This window comes from Hippichthys cyanospilos, chromosome 4 (genome assembly GCF_059441005.1).
Source record: "Hippichthys cyanospilos isolate Australia breed blue-spotted pipefish chromosome 4, RoL_Hcya_1.0, whole genome shotgun sequence".
In the NCBI taxonomy this organism is placed as follows: domain Eukaryota; kingdom Metazoa; phylum Chordata; class Actinopteri; order Syngnathiformes; family Syngnathidae; genus Hippichthys; species Hippichthys cyanospilos.
The window spans coordinates 19,268,066-19,289,562 of NC_142372.1; the positions used below are offsets into that span (position 1 = coordinate 19,268,066).

Consider the following 21,497-nt stretch of genomic DNA (forward strand, 5'->3'; position numbering starts at 1 on the left):
TGAGAGCAAGTCACCAGCCACCCATGAGGCTTCAAGACACAGGTTATGTGACCAGGCTTCATTCGAATATTAACACACTTCCTCCAAAAGAATTGCACTTTCACATTGAATGCTCCATTGTTTGTAACAATTTTTTCAGCCACATACAATTTACTGAAATGATAAATGTGCTGCAAACACATATTATGCCACTCTTTCTTACTAAAGATAGCAATGTTGACTTACAAAGTGAACAATGATGTTATTTTGCTTGATGTAAAATCACATGAAGAGGCTCACTTTCAGAATTGAATATTTGGTGTGGACTTCACACAAAAAGCAAATAAGCCACAAACTGGGAAATAAATTAAATGAATTATCTTGTTATTTACAGGATAAGGAAATGAGCACAATAAAAATACTGAGAATTATATTTGTATTAAATAAAATATATTGCACGCTTTTGGACACTCAAAGATGCTCTGCCGTACACACAAAACAAAATCAGAACATAAAAACGCCATCATGAGAGGCAGAACAGAAGAGAGGTCAAGGAATAAAAAAAAACAAAACTTTACCACTTTCCAGCAAATACCTTCAAATAGGTATAATTCACTTTTTACAACTTTTGTGGTCAGTGGCCATTTTATTGGTCATTTGACTGTCAGGCACTGGCTGCAAAAGGCTACAAAGTCATTCTTTTAAAAATCTTATTCTTATGTGAAATCACGGGGTGACGCATGCTAGGTGTCACGTGGTTCGGGGAGACAGTGTTGTGACACAGAAGGCGGTCCATGTGCATGGAGTTGTTTAGTAGTTTGTTTAGCTGTGTACGTTGACGACCACTAAGATTTATCATTCTAATTTATTTGTCTATAAGGACATGATTAAAAAGAGCCATAGTTTTTACCAAAATGTTATGTTCGTCATTTTTAGGTAATATTTTCCATGTTGCAATTTAACTGTCTAGCAGACGGGAAGCCGCCATCAGGGATTGAACGTGGCAGCAATTTACTGTCACAATAAAAGCTCAAATCGAGCATGCTGTTTAAACGTAACTCTTTTTCTTACCTTGGTTTATTTAAGTATCATACAGAAAGTTATTGGGTGGCACACACACATACGATATATATATATATATATATATATATATATATATATATATATATATATATATATATGGACATAAATGGTTGTTTGCCTCTGTATGTACTCTCTGACTGAGAACCAGTCCAACAAGAGCATAGTGAAAAAAAGGGATAGACTCAGCTAACTTTTGCCTCTGAATAGGAGAAGTGGTATATAATATGAAAGGATGGATATCTCATACTCTCAATAGGAAACCATACATTTATTTACCCACAAAATTTGAAAAGACCACATTAACACTGCCGCGCAGAACCAAATCAGCCCATTACGAATGGCTTCCGCTGAATTGTAAACAGATTAATTTCACATAATATTAGGTGACATGAATAAATATGACACAATATATGAATGAACAATTACAATAGAAGCTCTATGATTGGAAAGCCCTCTCTAGCTGAATGATCAAACTTTTAATTTCCTACTTTGATGCAGCAACCCTGCTGTAAATTTAACAGCTGTCTGGGTTTAATTGCACATTTCTACCCATTTCATTGCTTAAAATGTTATTATGGAGAAGATACTTTTCAATTGCTTATATGGAAATAGTTGAGCCAAAGTGCGGACTTACACAGCCATGGAGGTTTTTTTGAGCGACGTACCTATTTCTCCACAAATTTGCACATAAACAAGCTGTTGATTTTATCTGGTGAATATTGATTTACATGAGTATGTAGCTTGCGGACTGTGCCTGCATATTATAACCTTAATAATTAAATGAAAAATATTATTAAAATGAATACATTTCTACTAATCATTGCAATTGTGAATGATAATGGTTATGATATTGATGATGATTAATATTATGGTTTTTATTCAGTTTAGAATAGCTCTTTAACTTATTCAGTGCCAGGGAAGTATTTTACAAATTGTATTTAAGACTCTAGACATTCAAACTCAGATAATTATGTATCAATTTAAGACTTAAGTATCTGGAAAGAAATGTCCTTAATATACTTAAGTATCAATCTAATACGTATATATCTAGGATTCGTTCAGATTCGTAAAAAAAAAAAAAAAAAAACACAATACTACGTCCCTGGCATTGAATGAGTTAAATATCTAATGTTTTGAAAAGATGTTTAGGTGTTTTTTTTAATTTATTTTTAACATCATTTTTAAAGTTCCTTGCGAAAACTTTTTGAACGTCTTTTATGTATCGAGATTCTCATTTATTGTGATCCAGAACCAAACTGCCCCAAAAGTCTCCTTGACTGAAAGGAAGCAGAGTTGTACAAACACATGATGCACGAAAGCCAGTCAGCTCTGTTGCTAGCGAATGGGGTGTATCAGTCATGCATCTGGTGATTTTGATTAATGATTCCCATACCCTCAATTTAGCTGCTAACTCGAAAAAAAAATATTTTCAGATCTTGTTTGTCATAAATGTATTGAGAAATATTGATTGTTTTAATTGGTACATATTGTGTACTGCAATTTCCTGTGAAATGACAATGTATCTTGCCCTGCCGTTTTATTATACAGATTCCATTTATTTTTGTTCCATCTTATTTTATAATATAAAAGCTATACAGTTTATATTTTTATCGAAAAAGGCATGTTCTTTAAAGACAGAAAAAATGTAAAAATGAAAAACATAATGAGTCTTTGCACATTATAGATTGAGGCACAAATCGTTTGTAATTGAAATGATTATTAGTTTCAAAGTGAAAATCATTTTGAATAAAAATGAAATTGTAGACACAAACATCAGAATCAAATTGAATCGTGAGAGTGAGATTCTGAGCCCTAGTAGTCTATCATCTTTCTTGCTGGCCAAGAGCTTCAAATACTAAGGATTGTGGTAGTCCAGCTTCTTTCTTTTTGTACACAGTTCACTGTTAGCATCAAGTGCATGTTGAAGCTAACAACAGCTCATGTTAGCTGGCATTATTTTCAAGAAAAGAAGCAAGTTGACTTAATCAGCGTCTAAGTCCACGCAGGAATCTTACCAAAACCGAGAGGATCATGTAAATGTTTTGATGCCTCCAGCTGATTCCATGCAATGTGCTTCAGGTAGAGCACACGAACATATATTCCATCTGACTCGTTTGTTAACTGTGGTCTTTTGGCACATACACACAATAAATGGTGAAAATCGGATGCTTCTCAACTTCGGGTATTTAAGGTAAAATGAACTCGAACCACGTTGCGAGGAAAAGGTAACGCAAAAGCTGGGAGAGCATTTAACGTTACACTGGGGAGGTGTTCACTGACGGCTCACAATGTGGGAAATCGGAATCGCGCTTAACCTAACGTAGAACAAATATATAACTTACGGATGTAAAGCGTTTACAAAAGTATGTTAATTATGTTTTGCTGTAGTTTTTACATTGTTGCCAAAGTGTTGGTGCATCTTATACACGTTAATATGAAAATACCAGAGTTTGACCCCGAAATGAAGGGTGTGTATTTCATTTACTTATCTCTTGTATGCTTCATCTTGCTGAAAATATTTCTACTCGGTGATGCCGATTGTTAATGGAAAGAGGGGGCCCATGTCTTGCTGATGACTGTTGTGATCACAGTAGCGTATGTAAGAGAGACAGGGAGATGCATCATTTTTGGTTTTTGTTTTGTTATGTCGAAATCAATAACGAATTGCCAGACCTGGGAAGTGCAAAAATAATTGAAGAACTCCCAAAAAATGTAAAAAAATAACCAAAACACTTTTGCCTGATGAATCCATTTTACATCCATCCATTCTGCTTGTGTGATCAGAAATACTTGTAAGTACAAATTGTTCCTAATTAAGTCATGATAATATTATAATAGTAAGTAGAAATGGCAGCTTTTTAATAAGAATTGTCTTGTATGTCACTGGTTCTAAAACTGTCCTTTTTTACTTTACTTCTCAAAAAAGGATGAAATTTGGAGTATACCCACCTCAAGGGATCACTGCACCGCTGTTTGTCACAAAAGAAGTCGCAAATGTTGAAGGAATAAAAAACATGGTGCGATGTGGCATGATATGTATTTATTTATTGGAGCTTGCTGGCATATACCACTCCACTGCCATCAGGCAGAAATATATTTTTGGCAACAATGCCATTTAGACCCTTCAAATAACAACAAGAGTCCTTAGCTTTGACAGCAGAGTGCAGAATCTGACAAGCATGCTTCCATTAGGGATGTCTTTGAGAGATGGGTGCAGCTCCTTTTACTGATGTTCAACTAAGGGTCATTTTGTCTCATCTGTGCAAAATTCCCCTTCCGGCAATACATATGCAGTAAGCCAGGCAAGTTCAGCGGTAAAATGTGGGAAGCCTGTGGTTTAAAGATAAGATATGCAAGTGCCATCCCAGAGAAATAAACAAGGAAAAATGGTTATGACTTGAGTTGACTACTTCAAAGCAGGGTCATGTTCGCCAGATATTCGCAGTTTTAACGGTCGCAAGAAAACATGTAAAACTGTCTGCAAACTGGTGAACATCTTCAATAAGCTCTAAAAAAAAAAAGAGTTAAAGTTTTATGGTGTACTAAAAATGCAGCAACAGGAAAAAAAAACATATTTGTGAATAAATGAGCACTTATTTATTGAAAACGTGCATAGTCAAGAGTCTTAATCTGTTGCAGTCTGGCTATGAACTGGTTCTAAGAAAGTAGCATCAACGTAGAACAGAAAACCCAGACAAATATGCACAGTCTTTTCCTCTGCTCATAAACTGAACATTTAATGAGATTTGTTGGTGGGTACGGTGCAAGATATCAGCACAAGATAGGCTTATCTAGAAAACAATACGTCTTTGCTCAAGAATCAATGATCAATCATGTTTATCCGACGTTACCTTAACGAGGAGAAAAAAATAGATGTACAGTATTTTATTTGATTAAAAAAAAGAAGCTGAAGTGAAACTCTCCAGCCAGCAAATTTGGGAGCTAAATCAAGGAAATGGAAACCCAGTTGAACATTTAAGTTTCATTTGTCATAGAAAACGCTGTATCATCATTTTTAGTAATTATTCAATGACCCTTTTGAATGATTAACAGGCTTTTACTTATTGTTGGGTATAGTTTTTAATCAGTAGTGAATTACAGAACAGCACCAAGAATAAGAAATTACATCAGGGAACACTTAAATGTAGCTGAACCGTGAGAATGTATCCTTCTAAAAATGAATTCATTTTTGATTGAATGGGAATCTGGTAATACAGGTTTTCACGAAACAGACTCCTTGTCAAGGTCCATGGGACATTCTAATACAAAAGGATTCTCAGATCTCAAACATAAGCTTCATCGTCAATTTCACAGCGATCAACATCCTCACTCATCACTCATTCCTTTTTGTTCAACTATCTTCTGATCCCTACTTTGACAGAAACAGACAGGCTGCAAGAAGAGTTTTTCTTTGCATTTCATCATGCCAGTCCAAACTTTGGCCAGCGGGTGAATTCAAGCAAACTGGACAACCATGTCACTGCAGTTGTTCCAATTTGTCAGGAAAGCACCACAACATGTTGCTGAACACAAAATTAGTTACCACAACGTGCACCTACCTTCGATGAAATTAAGTGAAATCTGATTTTCCGCTCATACTTAATGGATAAATCACCTGCCTCTGGGTCTCTCCTTCAGACTTTCTCGGAGAGTGAAGTACCAGAAGGGCATAAAACCCGTGATAAAGCCGCATCTGTTATTTGATTTTGAATTCTCTACCTCACTCCTCCTCCTAGCTCCTGCCTCTCCCTCCAGATGGCTTAACTTGTCTTTTTGCGTCTTTGAGACCTCACAGATTGTCCTTGATGTGATTTAGACGCACACTGTATTGTATCGCTGCATACTTCAAACCAAGTTCACAAATACTTTTAACAAGTGAGGACATTTCTTGAAGATTAGTACAGTAAACGCATATTCAAATTCAGGGTGTGCACTCATAAAAGTAATCTGTATCTTAATATAATCATACCTTTCTGAAAGCTAGTGAAGCAAACCAGATTCACAGTCAATCAATGATTGGGCATAGGCTATTTGTGCTTTCAATCCGACATGCAAAAAAAAAAAGTTGACAGGTAAATTAGTTCACCGAGAAACCATGTTGGTTTCTGATGCAGTTCTGTTCCTATACAGTGGGGAATACAACTTGAACGTGTACAGTACACTAGTTCAATGTGCTATAGTCGATCACTAATCTAACTAGGCTAAAGTAAAAATATACTGAGACAAATTCAAAGTCATGAGTATCAAACACTAAAATGAAAAACCGTGAGTAGTCGATCTTTCAGTGAAGAAAGTTTTTGATGGATTTACTCTAGTCAAGTGGTTCAATGTAAACAAAGAATCTGGGTCTGGATGCTTGTTTTAAGTAATCTATACATTATCTTAAAATACTTTCTCTTTCGATAACATTAATAAATACACTGTCGTAAATCAAACACGCCGTTCTTATGCCTCATAATAACACAATCTTACGCCACATGTCACTTGTGACCACAAAATGTCACAACCGTCATAAACATACGGATGTTGCGAAGGCAACATGTTAAAATAGCAAACTGTTCTAAGATCACATTCACACTATTATGCTAATTTCATATTCAATTAACGTACCACAAAGCCGCAATTGGTGACGCTCCTCCACACACAAACATATTGGACACACTGGAGGGGAGCTTGCATAGCAATTCCATTGCGTATTTGTGGTGACAGCATTTTATCACCAAGCCACAGAATCACACCTGACAATGTAGTGATGTGGCGCATGACATTGTTTAACACTAACTGTACCTTTAACATTGACACCTAAGCCAAACATCACTCTGACATTATCATTCTCAGAAGAAAATGTTAACGCGCTTTACTATTGCTAATCTACGCAGCCCTGTTTTCTTATGCTGATTTTTGTCCAGTATAGTTGATTATGCTATTGGCTGAGACGGTTGGTGTAAGAATGTATTTTCAGGACCTCACTGCTTTGTTGCACTGGGGCTAATTAAGTGGGAGTGCACAAACAAAATAAACATTTTCAGAAATTGGAGAATAAAATATTTGCGTAGTTATTTAGTTTCACATGATGGCTGGGCTCTTCAGAGACCTACTTGTACACACATTTCAAAAATAAATTTTTCCAAACACACTTATGTATGTTTTTCATTTAGTCTACTTTATTTAACCAGGGAAATCCCATTGAGATTAAAAACCTCTTTTACACGTGTTTAAAACATTAGCTTTTGGTTTTAATCAAGTAATAGCGGTGTGGGTAACTACTGCTTTTACTTTTCGTCACTTGTATGCCAGAACTTCAATAAGCTTCCAGAAATCTTATTTATTCCTGAACTTACATGTGCACTCTCCTTATATAAACCAGAAGTGAGATCTAAGCTATTCAAGTAAAAGAAGTAGAGTTCATGTCCCTGGGATATTGATGATATCTCTGGAGTAGCCTATTGTTTTTCTTCATTATTTTTTTTGACACCTCGATTAGGTGTACAACAAACATCTCTCTGAGGGAAAAGCTGAGAGTTTCACACACAGAAGTGATTGTGTGCATTTGCACAAACAACATCAGGCCGTTTGGGAGAAAAAAAAACCCCTCAGTTATGTAAGCAAGGGATGGCACTGGCAGTGTCTTCAATTGCCAGGCAACCAGTCCTGGGTGTCCCCCCCCCTACTGCCCGAAGACAACTGGGATAGGCACCAGCAAGCCAGCGAGCCTGGTGAGAATACGCGGCTATAGATAATGAATGGATGGATAAATGGATGGATGGATGGTGAAAGAACAATGAAGAGAAACATAATACACATGGATTTTGATAGAAACTTCCAACGAGGATTCTGAGAGGTTCATAAAAGGTATTAATTAAGATGATATGAATGCCTAGATTGGGGTCATGTCATCAAAGGTGATAACATAAGAGAAGATAATAAGTCAGAGCAGCGTTTTGCAATCAGTGGTGTCAACCAAATTTGGTTTCATCTGTCTTGTAAAATATAAAAGAGGAAAGTATCAAAGGTGATGGATTCATATGTTGGGGCTTTCACAAATAGTAGACGTTGTTGGGGTGGGGTGGGGGGTGGGGGGAGGGCTGCTGCTGCTGCTGGCTGCACTAAAAACGTCATCTTCCTACTCACTGTGTGTAATGTCAACTACGGCCAGAGGCGGCGCCACAAAAACAAAGATCAAGCACAAACTTAGGAACTGTTAAACTAAATCATTTCCAAAACATTCCAAAACAAATTGTGGGTGCAGTCCACGCGGCCCGGTACAAGTTGATCCACGGTCCGGTACCGGTCCGCGGACCGGGGTTTGGGGACCGCTGTTCTACAGCACAAGTTCACTTTAATTTGATTTATTTAATGTATTTAATTTTGTACTTATTTTTCATGTTATGAATATAACTACACATGTTCTGGAGTTGTGAAGTAATGGGATTTGGAAGCTGCCTTAGAACTTTCGCTAATTTCAAGCAATACATAATCGCAACTAGCTGACCAATTAAAATAATCGGTGATTAATGGACTATTGAAATAATTGTTAGTGACAGCCCGACCTATATGTCACTGAGAAAATTATTTAACTTGTCCTTGTTAAAGAAGGGGGGAAGCAAGGTTAATATGGGCAAAGAACTGTATTATTTTCATGTGACAGATATCCTGATTCTGCATAAGCACAAACAGGATCTGAAGGTGGACGAATGCTACCCTCTTTTTAGCAATGATGTACTCATTGATACAATATATTGTTGAGTTTTGCTATGCTGCTGAATAAACATTTTTCAAGGACAATTAACGCTTCATATTTTTGGTTTTGAAGGGAAGTCCTTGAATTTTGCCTGAAGCTGCAGTCTGTGAGAAAATGCTTATCTGTCTGAAAATGCTGTATTGTTTCATATGCTGTGTGAAATGTCAAGGAAATATAATTGGCATCCAGTTGTGCATGCAAATGTTAATTTGTGAATTATTTATGTATATGCTAATTGTTTTTAATGTTATTGCCAATATATGCCTTTTTTGCATAACTTAATGATGTGATGAGCAATCTGGATGTTTCATTTTTCAGAATTGTCTCAACTGATAGTTTGGATCAGTTTCATAGGATATGTAACATTTCGATGCAATTTCTGGAGTCTTCCTAAATGTAAAAGATTCAGACGTTTGCTGTTCTGTATGTCTTCAGGAATATTCAGACATTTTGGGGAACAGGAAGAGGACATGTCTTTTAACGAATACATAAACTTTAATACAACATATCTGACACATATATTTATTTCAACATCCTTACACTCACATGATTTTTTAATACTAAGCACATATGTGCAATACAAATTGGCCAAACAAAAATATTTTTAGTTGTCTTCCTTCGGTTTTTCACAGGAGGAATTAAGAACAAAAGAAGCTTTGATACCGCGAGACCAACACAGCTTGGCGCAGATAGACAAAGGCCGTCTCCACCATTTGGACGTCAACGCAGCCAGCTCCAATAGTGCAATCGAGGCGTCCTATCTCCATTCCTTTCGATGTAGCGCACCTGACTGGCATGGTAAATCCAGGACATGGCAGACGTTTGGAGGACACCGAACTTAATCAGGGAGGAGTCGCACGATCAGGAGGTCGAAGTGCGGGCACTTGGACAACTCAATTCATCTTCGTCACCCCCTCAAATAAATTAAAAAAATAAAACCACAGGACCCCCAGCCCAACAAACATACACTGTTGTACCACAGGCAGGGGTGCTTTAAGTATAAGGTTACTACAATGAATAATAAAATACAACATCATACTAATGTTATTATTTATATAGCATGTCATACCCAGACATGATTTTAAGGGATTGTCCCAACCTGTCAACAGAGGAATAAACAAACTTCCTACATGCTCACGCTGTTGTTGATTTTGAAGTTAGGTTGTCCTAAACCAGGAGTGGGCAAACTTTTTGGCTCAGGGCCACATTGACTTTTTAAAATTTGACAGCTGGGCTGGTACAGCAACAAGATACAATACATTAAAAAAATGCATTTGTTAACAGTACATATCAAACATAAACATAGCTGAAGTATTAATGTAATAACATATACTTTTTATTGATAACAGTGTTATTGATCACCCATTTTAGCCAGTGCATCAAAGTCTAGATGTAATCTTGTGGCAATTCTCAGAACAGATCTGATAAGTTCATCACTCATTATAATCATAACACTCAAAACCTATCTGTGTTTTTCAGCTCTGGAAAGTTGTCAGCGCTTTCACGTAGCTCCAAACATGAAATAATCTCCTGTTTGGGCTCCCAGACATGTTGACATACTTTTCCCAAACTTAACCAGTGGGCATTAGGATGGTACAGTAACTTTATGTGATCAGTGTTAGTTTCTTTGAGAAAAAGAATAACTGGTGATGGGGAAGTCCCCTCGCTCGATTAAAGTTACCAGGTTTTGCAACGCGGTCAACCTGCAACACGGTTTTGCACAGTGCTTCCTAGTGAATTGTGCAGTGTAGGAACCTCTTGAGCCTCCTGACGTTTTTTTCCTGTTGGATTTGGTGATCCATCTGTGGTAACGTTGACGAGCGTACTCCAAGGTAACTTGTGCCTCTGTTGGACGGTTGATAGGCTACGCTGTTAAAGAAGCCCTCTCCTCGTTTTTTTGTTTTCCTTTCAGAGATTCCATATCAAAAAAGTCCTCCATTATCTCAAAATGAGCAGTGTCATTTGTTTTTGTCCAGTGCCAAAGAATATAATTAAAAGTATGCTGCTTTATTGTTTAGCTTGCTATTTACGTGTCCGTAAATTACTTCAATACGGCAAGTCGCTGACCTGCATGATAAGTTTTTTTTTTTTTTTTTTTTAATTCGTTCTTGCTCTCAGGACATAAAATACTTGATGTATCTACTTGTACCTTGCACTCTTTAAGAAACTCCTCTTTGTGGAAAGTATAGCTGTCTTTTGCTAGTTTGAATGGCAGTAAATAACTTGTATTCGTGTTTGCTTCTTGAATGATTGTTGCTCGGACAAAAGTGTTTTGCTAACGCTGCACGCTAGCTACCAACCTGTCTGCAGTAGCCATACGTGCTTGTGTTGAATAGTTGCTGGCATAATTAGACGCCTTGGTGGACAAGTGATGGCTGCTATTATATTCTTTTAAAACAGTCATGGTTTCTTGGCAAATCGAATATACACCCTTGGACCTGACTACACAAAAAAATATATCCATCCATTCTTTCTTAAACACCCACTCACTGTCAACTTTTTTTTCTTTGACATAGCTGCTGATGTGTTCTGATTTGACCTGTAGAAGGGCGAGAATTGAAAAAGGCTCATTCATGCGCTCTCTCACTGCGCTCATTCTTCTTCGAGGCTCTGCACAATCATGTCCTTGCACCTACTGTGCCACCTGGTGTTGGAATGTCTGCCAGCAAGTCAAAATGAAAAAATAATTGGAATCATTCAAACCAAACCTTAATTATGTGCCATCATAGGTAGGCCGGATTAGAAAGACCAGAACAGGCCGGATCCGGTGATGTGCACAACACATCATGTTGCATTGATTCCAAGCTGAAGAAATCCCACAGCAGTTTTTGACCAAGCTGATGACCAGCATGAGAAGGTTGAAAAGACGGTTGTGCTCATGGATGGTTCTTCCACACACTATTGAAGTGTGTTCATGTATTGGCAAGAGGAAACAGAGAGCTTATCTTCCAAACACACATTGCTTAATGTTTGTTTTTTCTTTTCACATTAAGAAAATGAATTGATGGATGTACATGCAAAAAAAAAAGAAAAAAAAGATTGCTTGATTGCATTTGGGCTTGACTGCCCTGGTTAGTATATATGATCGCAGACTCTCTAGACATTGCTTTTAAGGACACTCTTGACCTTGGCTGCTTGTCCTTACTTTTGAACATTCTTCAAAAACAGCAACTCCTTGTGAAAAAGTAATTGTCATAAAAATCATCATCGTCAATGATTATTTTGTGGAAGCCAATTACTGAGATCACAGTAACGGGGAAATCCTCCATCATGTAATTAGTGAAAAAATTAATGAAAAAAGATGCAGAATCTAAATACGTGGTTCTCAAAGAAAAAAAAAAAACCTCATGATCGAGAATAGACAGGACAAGACACATGACAGATAATAAAAACATACATGTTCTTTGAGTAACATCATATTTCTAAACACAATCACCACAATAACTGGTATTGCGCAAAGGCGTCGTGTTTTTTTCTGTTTATTGATACTACAATATCAGGGGAAACCACAATGTGTGTAAGGTAACCTTTGTTGTCTTCACACTACAGTAGAGCTGAGTTCTTACTATAGGACATGATTAACAGGATAGAATATATACATTTTACAATTGGGGATATTTGGTGTGATCTAGAACAGGCTACACAAATAAACTATTTCATGATGGAGACTGATGGAGATGTTGATTACAATCAGGCAACTGTGACAACGATATGAATGATTTGAACATTGTCCCGCAACACGTTCTTGTCTTGCAACATATTCAGGGATATTCCACTCAGTTCATTTTTCCATCTTCACTGCACTTCAATCTTCAAGACACTAATGTTGACTGCTTCAAGCAGTACATTGTGAAGTGACTGATTAGATATCGTGACAATTTTGAAGGGCATACCAGCGAATATTTTTGCAACAACCCTCAGATGAAAGAAAAACAAGGTTCGGGTTGGAAATTGGATTGCTTTGGTTGCAACGATTACAGTTATTGGTACTGGATTTTTCCCAACCATTTGGAAACGCACACCGCTTGCAAGTAAAGCTGCAAATGCTGCGCTTCATAAACTGTAGCGAATGAGCGATCAATCCATTGCTTATCTTTGTCAACAACTGTGTTATACAAACAGCATTGTTTTTTTCTTTTTCTTTTGTAATTGTATCTTACAATTTATATCATCAGGTACTATTAGTATTTAGAGTGCCCTTTCACATTAATCATGAACTTTGAAGAATTTAGTAGATGCTCCAGGGCTTGAAAATGGAAATTGGCAGTGTTGTGGCAGAAATATGGTTCAGCATATGCTACGATACTGTATAAGAAATATGGAGAGCACTGCAAGATTTGCAAATGTGTTTTCTGGTCGGTCAATAAACCTGAATGTATTTCTTACTGTGTTAACACTCGACTCATATTTATCGCCTCACCCTTGTCAACAGGGGACCTGAGCCCCTGCAGTTCTCTTTCTGAGACTTGATGCCATTCCCTCTGCTACCTTTATCGAGCTTGAATGGTGATGGTCCTATTCAGTGGCATTGCTTTTATTCTCTAAAATTGTATTTCATATTGCAGGGTCTGCCCTAACAACTCTAGACTTGCTCTGACTCTGAAGGTTCAGAAATATTTGTCCTCAATAATGGTTCCCAATAAATGGAGCCTCCCCTTCAGCCTTGAGTCTGATGAGTTATATGACAAAAGCCTGAGTCTTCTTCCAAACAGGAGATGTCTGACATGAAAGATTTAATTTTTTTTAGTGTACCTCTTTTTTACAGCTGTATGCTTGCCTGCAAATACCGTACATTAGGCATCTTTGTTACCTTTGTTATCTTTGTTACCTTTGATATTATTTAATGTCCACGCTCTTTATTGGATGGGTTTGGTAGTTTGGGAAATACCAAGGTAGACCTTTCGAAATTGCCCATCCTTTGCCAAGGAATTGAATGTCCACAATCTAAGTGTCTTTTTATAAATGCTCTTTTGCCTGCATTCATTCAATAACTGGGCTACAAATTTTGGCAGTGGTAGAAATCGCTCATCTTTTCATCCCCCATTATCCGAACACATGAAGCAAATGCATATTTTGTTTGTTTGTTTGTTTTAGTTTGTTTTTTTTTTTCGGAGGGGGGGACCCAGATTTCTTTTTCTTTCTTTTTTATACATTAAAAAAAATAAACATATTGCGATATACTGTAGACTTAAAAATATCATAAAAGTAATCACAAAAGTCATCGCAAAAGCTGGCCAAATCTCAGATGACATCTACAGTGGAACCTCAATTCTAAAATTATGTGAAGCGCACGCATGTCGAGGAAAAAAAAATCTTTTAAATTTACAGGGATTTTGTTCTGAAACGTGCATCGTGAGTACAATAGCAGCATACAGCGCAAGGCATCATCACACCTAAATACTTGGTAGTTCGGCTGCTATCTAAATAATTGGATAAAAAAAATGCTCCCAATCGTTTTGTTAAGATCTTACCATGAGACCAAAAACACATCTCAGAAAAATCTAAAATACCTTAGCAGTGTGTTATTGAGTTTAGAGCATAACAACGGAGTTGCAAATGATACACACAGAGACTGAAAGAGTGACGGAAAAACATTTGGTGAATTGGCAGTTAGTGGCTTGTTAGAAAATAACCAGTTTTGCAAATTTTACTAGAACACTCCTCAGTTCTACATGTACATTAAAAGTTTAGAGAAGGGCAAGCTAAGTTCACCTGGAAAGAATATATCGTGAATTTCAGGTTATTCATGCATTTTTAATTAAAAGCTGAATATCGCTAACCTTTTGTGAGAAGTGTACCTATCAGTTGCATATTTTATTCAGTATTATACGCCCACCATGCACTTAATTATGAACACTACCACATTAAAATCATATCCAATGCAAGAGCTGTCTCCGATATTTTGGCTTCACAAATGTAATATTAGGTTAAATTTGATTGTTACTGTCAGGAGGTTATCAATTTAAGGATATGCTCAATAATGTGGTTTTAGCTTGCAATAGCACAATGCATCAATCATAACAATCTCATTTAACTAAATGACAACATTAATGATAATAACAAAAGTTGCCAGCAGCTACACATGCCAAAGGGCCTCAAAAGCCCTGGTCACATTGAGGTACTGGTTCAATGGAATTTATTTTGAAATAAATCTCAAAATATGGTATTTTTGTGCCAGGCTTGATGCATGTGTAATTTTCAATACATTATCCTTCACAAGTTTTGTTCCTTTTTCTCCTTTCAATTGCTATAGGCTTCAGTCAAATGTAACATGATTTGATTTTATTTACACATTGTAGGAGATACTACAGAGCTATTGTCATGATTTTGTTGGTCCACTGTAGAAGGCACTTCGTTATTTGTAATTATGCATTATAACTTTAAAAATGTAATGCGCATGAAAGGTAATTCAATACTTTTCCACAGTTTTCCATTTTCTACAGTAGCAGTTTCATAGTTTTCTGTAATTAATTTGAAGGGGTAGCAGACATAAATTCATTACCGTCACTGTGAAACATTTCTTTTTAACTGTCATGCCTTTAAAATGACACAAATATACAAAACGAATATAAAGTGCACGTAAAATTACACCCAATTAAATGGAGCCCTGAGCTTCTTTCTCTGGCCCAAGCCAGGCCCCTTCAGGTGTGATGGGAGACTTTGACACATGAAATGTGTTGCAGTCAACTCTGTTGTTTTGTTTCTCTTCTGGCCACTGTACAAAACCCTGTTCCACACAAATAAGATGTCAAAAATCAAGAAAATACTTTTAAGGTCACCATCATTTACAATGTCCAGGAGTTGATCATCCTCTTCCATAGACATGTCAGATTCACATGATTCTTAACGAATAGGTAGAAGATCCATGCCTTGTAAGTTTCCAGGTTCTTTGTACCTCAAAGGTATCGCTAAAGGTCCATACTGTGATAAATCATTATTTCAAATGTTTCAAATTTTTCAAAATAAATGCTTTTTCAGACTCAGATAGTCAATAAAAGGGAAATATTTACTTTGTGTGCGATGCCAGTACTGTACCGTTACCAGTTGATCCATGGACATGGACTAGTGGTTTGGGACACTGAGCTATGGGGATTCAGGGATTTTGAAGAATCCACACTACAGTATGTAAGCGAGACCATACTTTGCAATCGATTACCAAGCCAGAGAAAGACTGTGAGAGAGGAGGAAGGGGAGAATACGACTACTTTACAAATAATCATTGGTTTCAGTGCACAATATTGCACTATAATATAAACCTGGGCACAAAAATAATGCGGGACTGAGTAACATCGTATACAGAAATCCAGGCACACAAGGGTTAAGTATTATTTTTCATGTTTCCTTACCACTTCATGTTTCACTTTTTGCGCTTCCCCCTTTCTTTTTTTTTTTTTTCCAAAACCAACATTGCAGCCCATACCGCATTGCAACACTCCCACACTCAGTCCTAACATGGAGTCTGAAGAAATCTAACAGCCCTAAGACATGATCTTGTTCAAATAAAAACATTGTTTCTCCTAAGTAAACCACTGCTGTTCTACATCCGGCACTATATAGACACGTTTTGGCAAGAATTACATGACCAGGCTCAGGCTCTACGCTTAACTGGCGCAGAGAATTATATGTGGGGGAGGAGGTGGGGTGTGGCCAGATAGAGCAGAGTGACAACACTCACGGACTGAGCCTGGGCCTTTAAGAACATTTTAAAGGCAATGTGGGCATGGGCATGGGGAGGGGTACCACTAGCGCAAGAACATAGTTAGTGAGCAGCACTTTCTGCCCACAAGGGCACTCTGATATGTGATGAAAAATAAAAATAAAGTCTGTACCCACAAACAGACTGTTCTAACTCCATACTATGGGTAGGAGATCACTGGGCATTGGAAAGATACGTTGGGAAGGTTTTACACATTTCATATACTTTATTTATGTACATACAATATCCATTGTATGCGGAATTCACTTTTCTCAGGGCATTTATATAGCCCATTAACCGCGAAAAACAAGGGAACATTGTCCAGTTAATGTAATTAAATTAACATTTTGCCGCTGGCTATCATGGCTCACAATTTGTTGGGTTTGGCTATGTGACGCCTACAAGCCCTTTTTTAATGCCCTAAAATAAAATAAAAAAATAATAGCCCTTTTTAAAGCCCTTTTTTAGTTGACAGCAAGTGCCAAAACACAAAAGTAATGGTTATCAATTCAGTTGTAAACTGTATATAAACGTGTTACTGTTGAAAATAGCTTAATAAGTAAAGTTTTCCCTTTAGATCAGTGTTTGTACATCTTTGAGCCTTGAAAATGTAATTTCAAATACATAAAAAAATAATCATGGTAAGTAATCATAATATTTGTGTGTGAATCAGTTATCATTTAGATGTTCTTGGTGCACACTCGCTTTTTTTTATTTAACAAAAGTCAGTTGAAAAGTTGAAAGGTAAGGGGTAAATGAAAAGAAGAAAAAAATGCATAAATACTTGCTGCTTATATACTGCTTATCTGACTGTCATACCTAAGCCTTACTGTCAATAACTGGTGTAACATGCTGTAAGAAAGGCTCTAAGGATATGACCATTTTACTGACAACAAGCCAGAATTAATCTCCTTGTACTCAACTTTTTCCTTCTGGATCAATAACCCCGCCATCTGCCCAGTTGCTTTTGCGACATTTGCAAAGGGTTTACAATATATTTAAAATGCCCAGGGCTCCATAGTAAACACATTTGTGGTCTGTAAGGGAAATTTAAGGCCCCACCATCTCTTTTCATAGCAGGTTAATTGCATGCAGGTACACTTGATTTGAGACACTTCCCAAATGAGCTGTTGGCTGTTCTATAGTTAGTAAACAAGGACATTAGATTTAAAGAAACTCTTTTTGTTTGTTTTTTTTATTATAAGCAGTGAAAGGGTGACTCGGTGGCACAGTGGTTAGCACGTCCGCCTCACAGTTAGGGGACCCAAGTTCAATTCCAGCTGGCTCCGGCCCTCCTGTGTGTAGTTTTCTTGTTCTCCCCGAGTCCGGGTGGTTCTCTCCGGGCACTACGGCTTCCTCCCACATTACAAAAACATGCATGGCAAGTGAATTGGAGACTCTGAATTGGCCTTAGGTGTGATTGAGTACATGGATGCATTGTTCGTCTCTGTGTGCCCTGCGATTGGCTGGCAACCAGTTAATGGTGTCCCCCACCTACTGCCCATAGACAGCGGGGATAGGTGCCAACAGGCCTGCGACCCTGATGAGGATAAGCGGCTAAAGGAAATGGGTAGGGTGGATGGATGGATGTATAAGCAGTAAGAGGAACACTCTTACTATTTAATCTCGGAGCATATCTGTTAAATGTTCCAGAAAAAACTTCAATTGTGCTGATCGTAGTTCCTGTATTAGATCCCATATACTTTATGATTTGTAAAGTACCATTTAATTGTACAGTATCTGTCCAAATTGTCAGTTAGCACATTTGGCATCTCAGGAGTGTTCTTGTTTTTTTTTTTTTTTTTGACATAGCTCAGTGATAAACCTTCCGACGTATTGTTCAGTGGAAGCTCTTTCACAGAGGCAAATAGGATGTGATAATACAACCTCCATGCCCTGTCCCCCCTTCCTTTTAATAGCTGAATGGCCCCTGTCGAATATTAAACTAGATCAGTAGGAACATGCCTCTGGTCAACAGGCATATCTCTCTTAAGCAGGTGACACTTGAAGGATTGGTTGAAAGCAATAATCAGTACCATACATTTCTTATCCATTTTTTTTTCACTTCGGGAACTGTGCTGAACAGATGTTTTTGTTGTTTTTTTTTTTTTTTTTACCTTTGCTTTACACGTTGTCTCTGATATTGCTGCTTAGTCTTCCGGTAAAAGTCACTGTAAAGGCAGAATCTCAGTCAGTGGTAAACGTTAAAAGTAAAATCCCTTTTTTTCTCTCTCTTCAAAGACAAGGCTTCGATGGGCTGGAAAAAAAGCTAAAGGAAGTCTTCAGTGAAAGAAGCAGCATCTTGCACCAACTTTCCAAGACATCCAAGGAGTTGGACAGCATAAAAGGCAGCATTCAGGTTGGACATTACATTTTTTTTCAAAGTTAGCAAGACTTTCTTAACTGTGGATTCTTGAGGAGAAGTGTTTTTTTCTTCTTTCTTTTTTGTGGGACTGCACAATGTTCAACTATAAGTAGTGTAAATTATATTCAACAATTAATTGGACTTTATAAATGGAAACCAAGACTAAAAAACTGGAGAAGTATCCATTTAAAAATATATATGTTACATGTATATGTATAATTAAATGGCAACTAGATGACAGCCATGTGTTCAGTGGTGAGCTCATTTCTAGATACAAAAAAATAAAATACAAACTTATATTAAGCAGGGTTTGAGCCGCTGTTTATAAACATGTTTTGGGTGCAAGGCCCTGGATAACTACCATCAGAACCCAGGCCACCAGCACCATACCCCCTGCTAGTCCTTGTTGGTGAACAGTTTTTAGCTACTACCTTTACACTGCAGTCAATATTCCGGTTATGGTCAAAATGACTGTATTTGAAAAATTCACAAAAGCTCTGTTTACATACTCCAGTAAAGGCTATTGCGTTTTATGTGTGTTACCTCAATCAAAACTGCAACATAAATCTGAAATTATGACACAAATAGATTCCATTTTTGCCTTTACTTTCTATCTCCAGTGACACACATTATAGTCATGTCACTTACGACAGTTTTAAAGTATTTAGTTTGCTTTTACCTCCAAAAGTTTTGCCAGATCTGTTTATACCAGGAAGGATAAAAATGTATTCAAGTTAGGCTCGCTTAGCAAGTGATAATGTCACACCAATGGACTTACCTCTCCCCAAAGCAAAGGGTTTTCAATTGTGGTTCTCAAGGACCCGAGCCCTGGATGTTTCTTAATGCCTCACTGATGAGACACCTGTTTCAAATAATCAGGATTGTTGTCTGCAGACCTTGCTGATTATCTGATCATTTGAAGCAGTTGTTTTTTTTGCAACTTGCAGAAAACATGGACAACAGGACACTGGCACTAGATGGCCAAGATTGAAATCGCTGACTTACAGCAAGTTTTTCCCCCTCTTGCTATGGCAAATAAACGGCATCACGGAGGATAATAAATATATTTCTGCGTCAAAAGGTTTTACTGCGGATAGAGCATGAACACAAACCATTGTTCAGTGACGACTGTGGCGAGATCAGAGGATGGAAGTTTATCCTTTGCTGTGTTTCTCCCCCCACCTGTTGACATCCTGTTGACAAAAGTTGACTTGGACTCGGAGAAATATGTTAGTTATCTGCGAAGTTTAAAATGGCATGAGACAGATCGTTTAAAATTGATCCTCTTTCAGTGCTTCCCTTCAATTGTTTTGCATGACTGATGATTCTTTATGTGCTTTTGAGGCAAATATAATTCTCGGTATGGTGGTTATCAAAAAAAATGATACACGGCCAGCAAAGTGTATGTTAATGCCCGAGCATGCATGCGTGTTCTTCAGATTAGGCATATGTGGTGATTATATTCGATTATATTCCCCTGAGCAGACTTGGATGTTTTTTTTTCCCACTAGTGTTCTTTCATCCTTGGCCCTGTGCCAGCATAATGGACATGGCAGAGATTGTGTGAAAAACCTAAGCAACAGAAAAAGAAACATTGTCATTTAAAAAAGAAGGGAGGGCTCAAATCATTTTTTGAATTAGCCAGAGTTTATACTTTTCAGGTTTCAAGCTTGCACCCCAAGTAATTAAACTTTCCTTAATTGGGGTGGGGGGGTTTATTGACAGTGATACCCCCACCTCACCCCAGTATGCTAATCCCCTCCATTTTAAAACAGAATCAGTCATGAAACCACCTTCAGGCTTTGAAATAAATTTTCCTCAATAAACGACATTAGCTGAAATACAAAAAATAACAATAGTGTAGTAAATTGAAACATTTATGAGCAATATTTACTGAGCACTAGACCTTGGCTTATCTGTAAAATACTTTTTGCAATATATATGGGGATTCATCACGTGCGTGTGTGTGTGTGTGTGTGTGTGTGTGTGTGTGTGTGTGTGTGTGTGTGTGTGTGTGTGCGCGAGCACACGTCGGTAGTGGGGTGAAGGGGAATGTATAATGCAATATGTACAGAGGTGTTGGGGGGGGGCTTGTTCTACTGCGTATAGTGCTCAAAGCAATCCACCAGATGATCGTTTGAAGTTGGAACAGTTTGAATTCATATAAAAATATACAATTAGAAGAGACAAACAAGACTCAAGAGTTTTATGTTCATATGTATAGCAATACTACACAATGAATCTCTTATTCTGTTCACTTCCCCGAGCAGAATACCACAATCAAGCAAATAATAGAGTAGGCAATAAAACAAAAACAAAACAAAATAACTGTAAGAACAATAATATTGAACCACTAATAAATGAATAGACGTACTTTCTGAGCTTAGTATGGAGTAGTTGGAGTGGAAGAAATTGTATAAATATGAGGATGGTCGTGCAAAATATTATGTATTTAGCATCTTTCCTGCACTGTGCAGGATTCGTAAGGTACACATCTGCGTGTGGTAAAGTGACTGGTGGTGAGACAGATTAGTGCGTGAGAGATTTGCTCAGAATCCGGATGGCCTTTGGATAGAAGCTGTTTGCCAGTCCGGTAGTTCTGGCCCTCAGGCTCCTGTAGTTTCTGCCTAATG

At 37.5% G+C, this 21,497-nt stretch overlaps 1 protein-coding gene across 1 annotated transcript in view; it reads left to right on the top strand.

Annotated features, from left to right (window-relative positions):
• luzp2 (leucine zipper protein 2) overlaps positions 1-21,497 on the top strand; it is a 124,675-nt gene that overhangs the window by 45,772 nt on the left and 57,406 nt on the right. Inside the window, exon 2 of the mRNA XM_088413143.1 lies at positions 18,741-18,858. Coding sequence (XP_088269269.1) covers positions 18,741-18,858 — 118 coding nt within the window. The remainder of the gene's footprint in view (positions 1-18,740; positions 18,859-21,497) is intronic.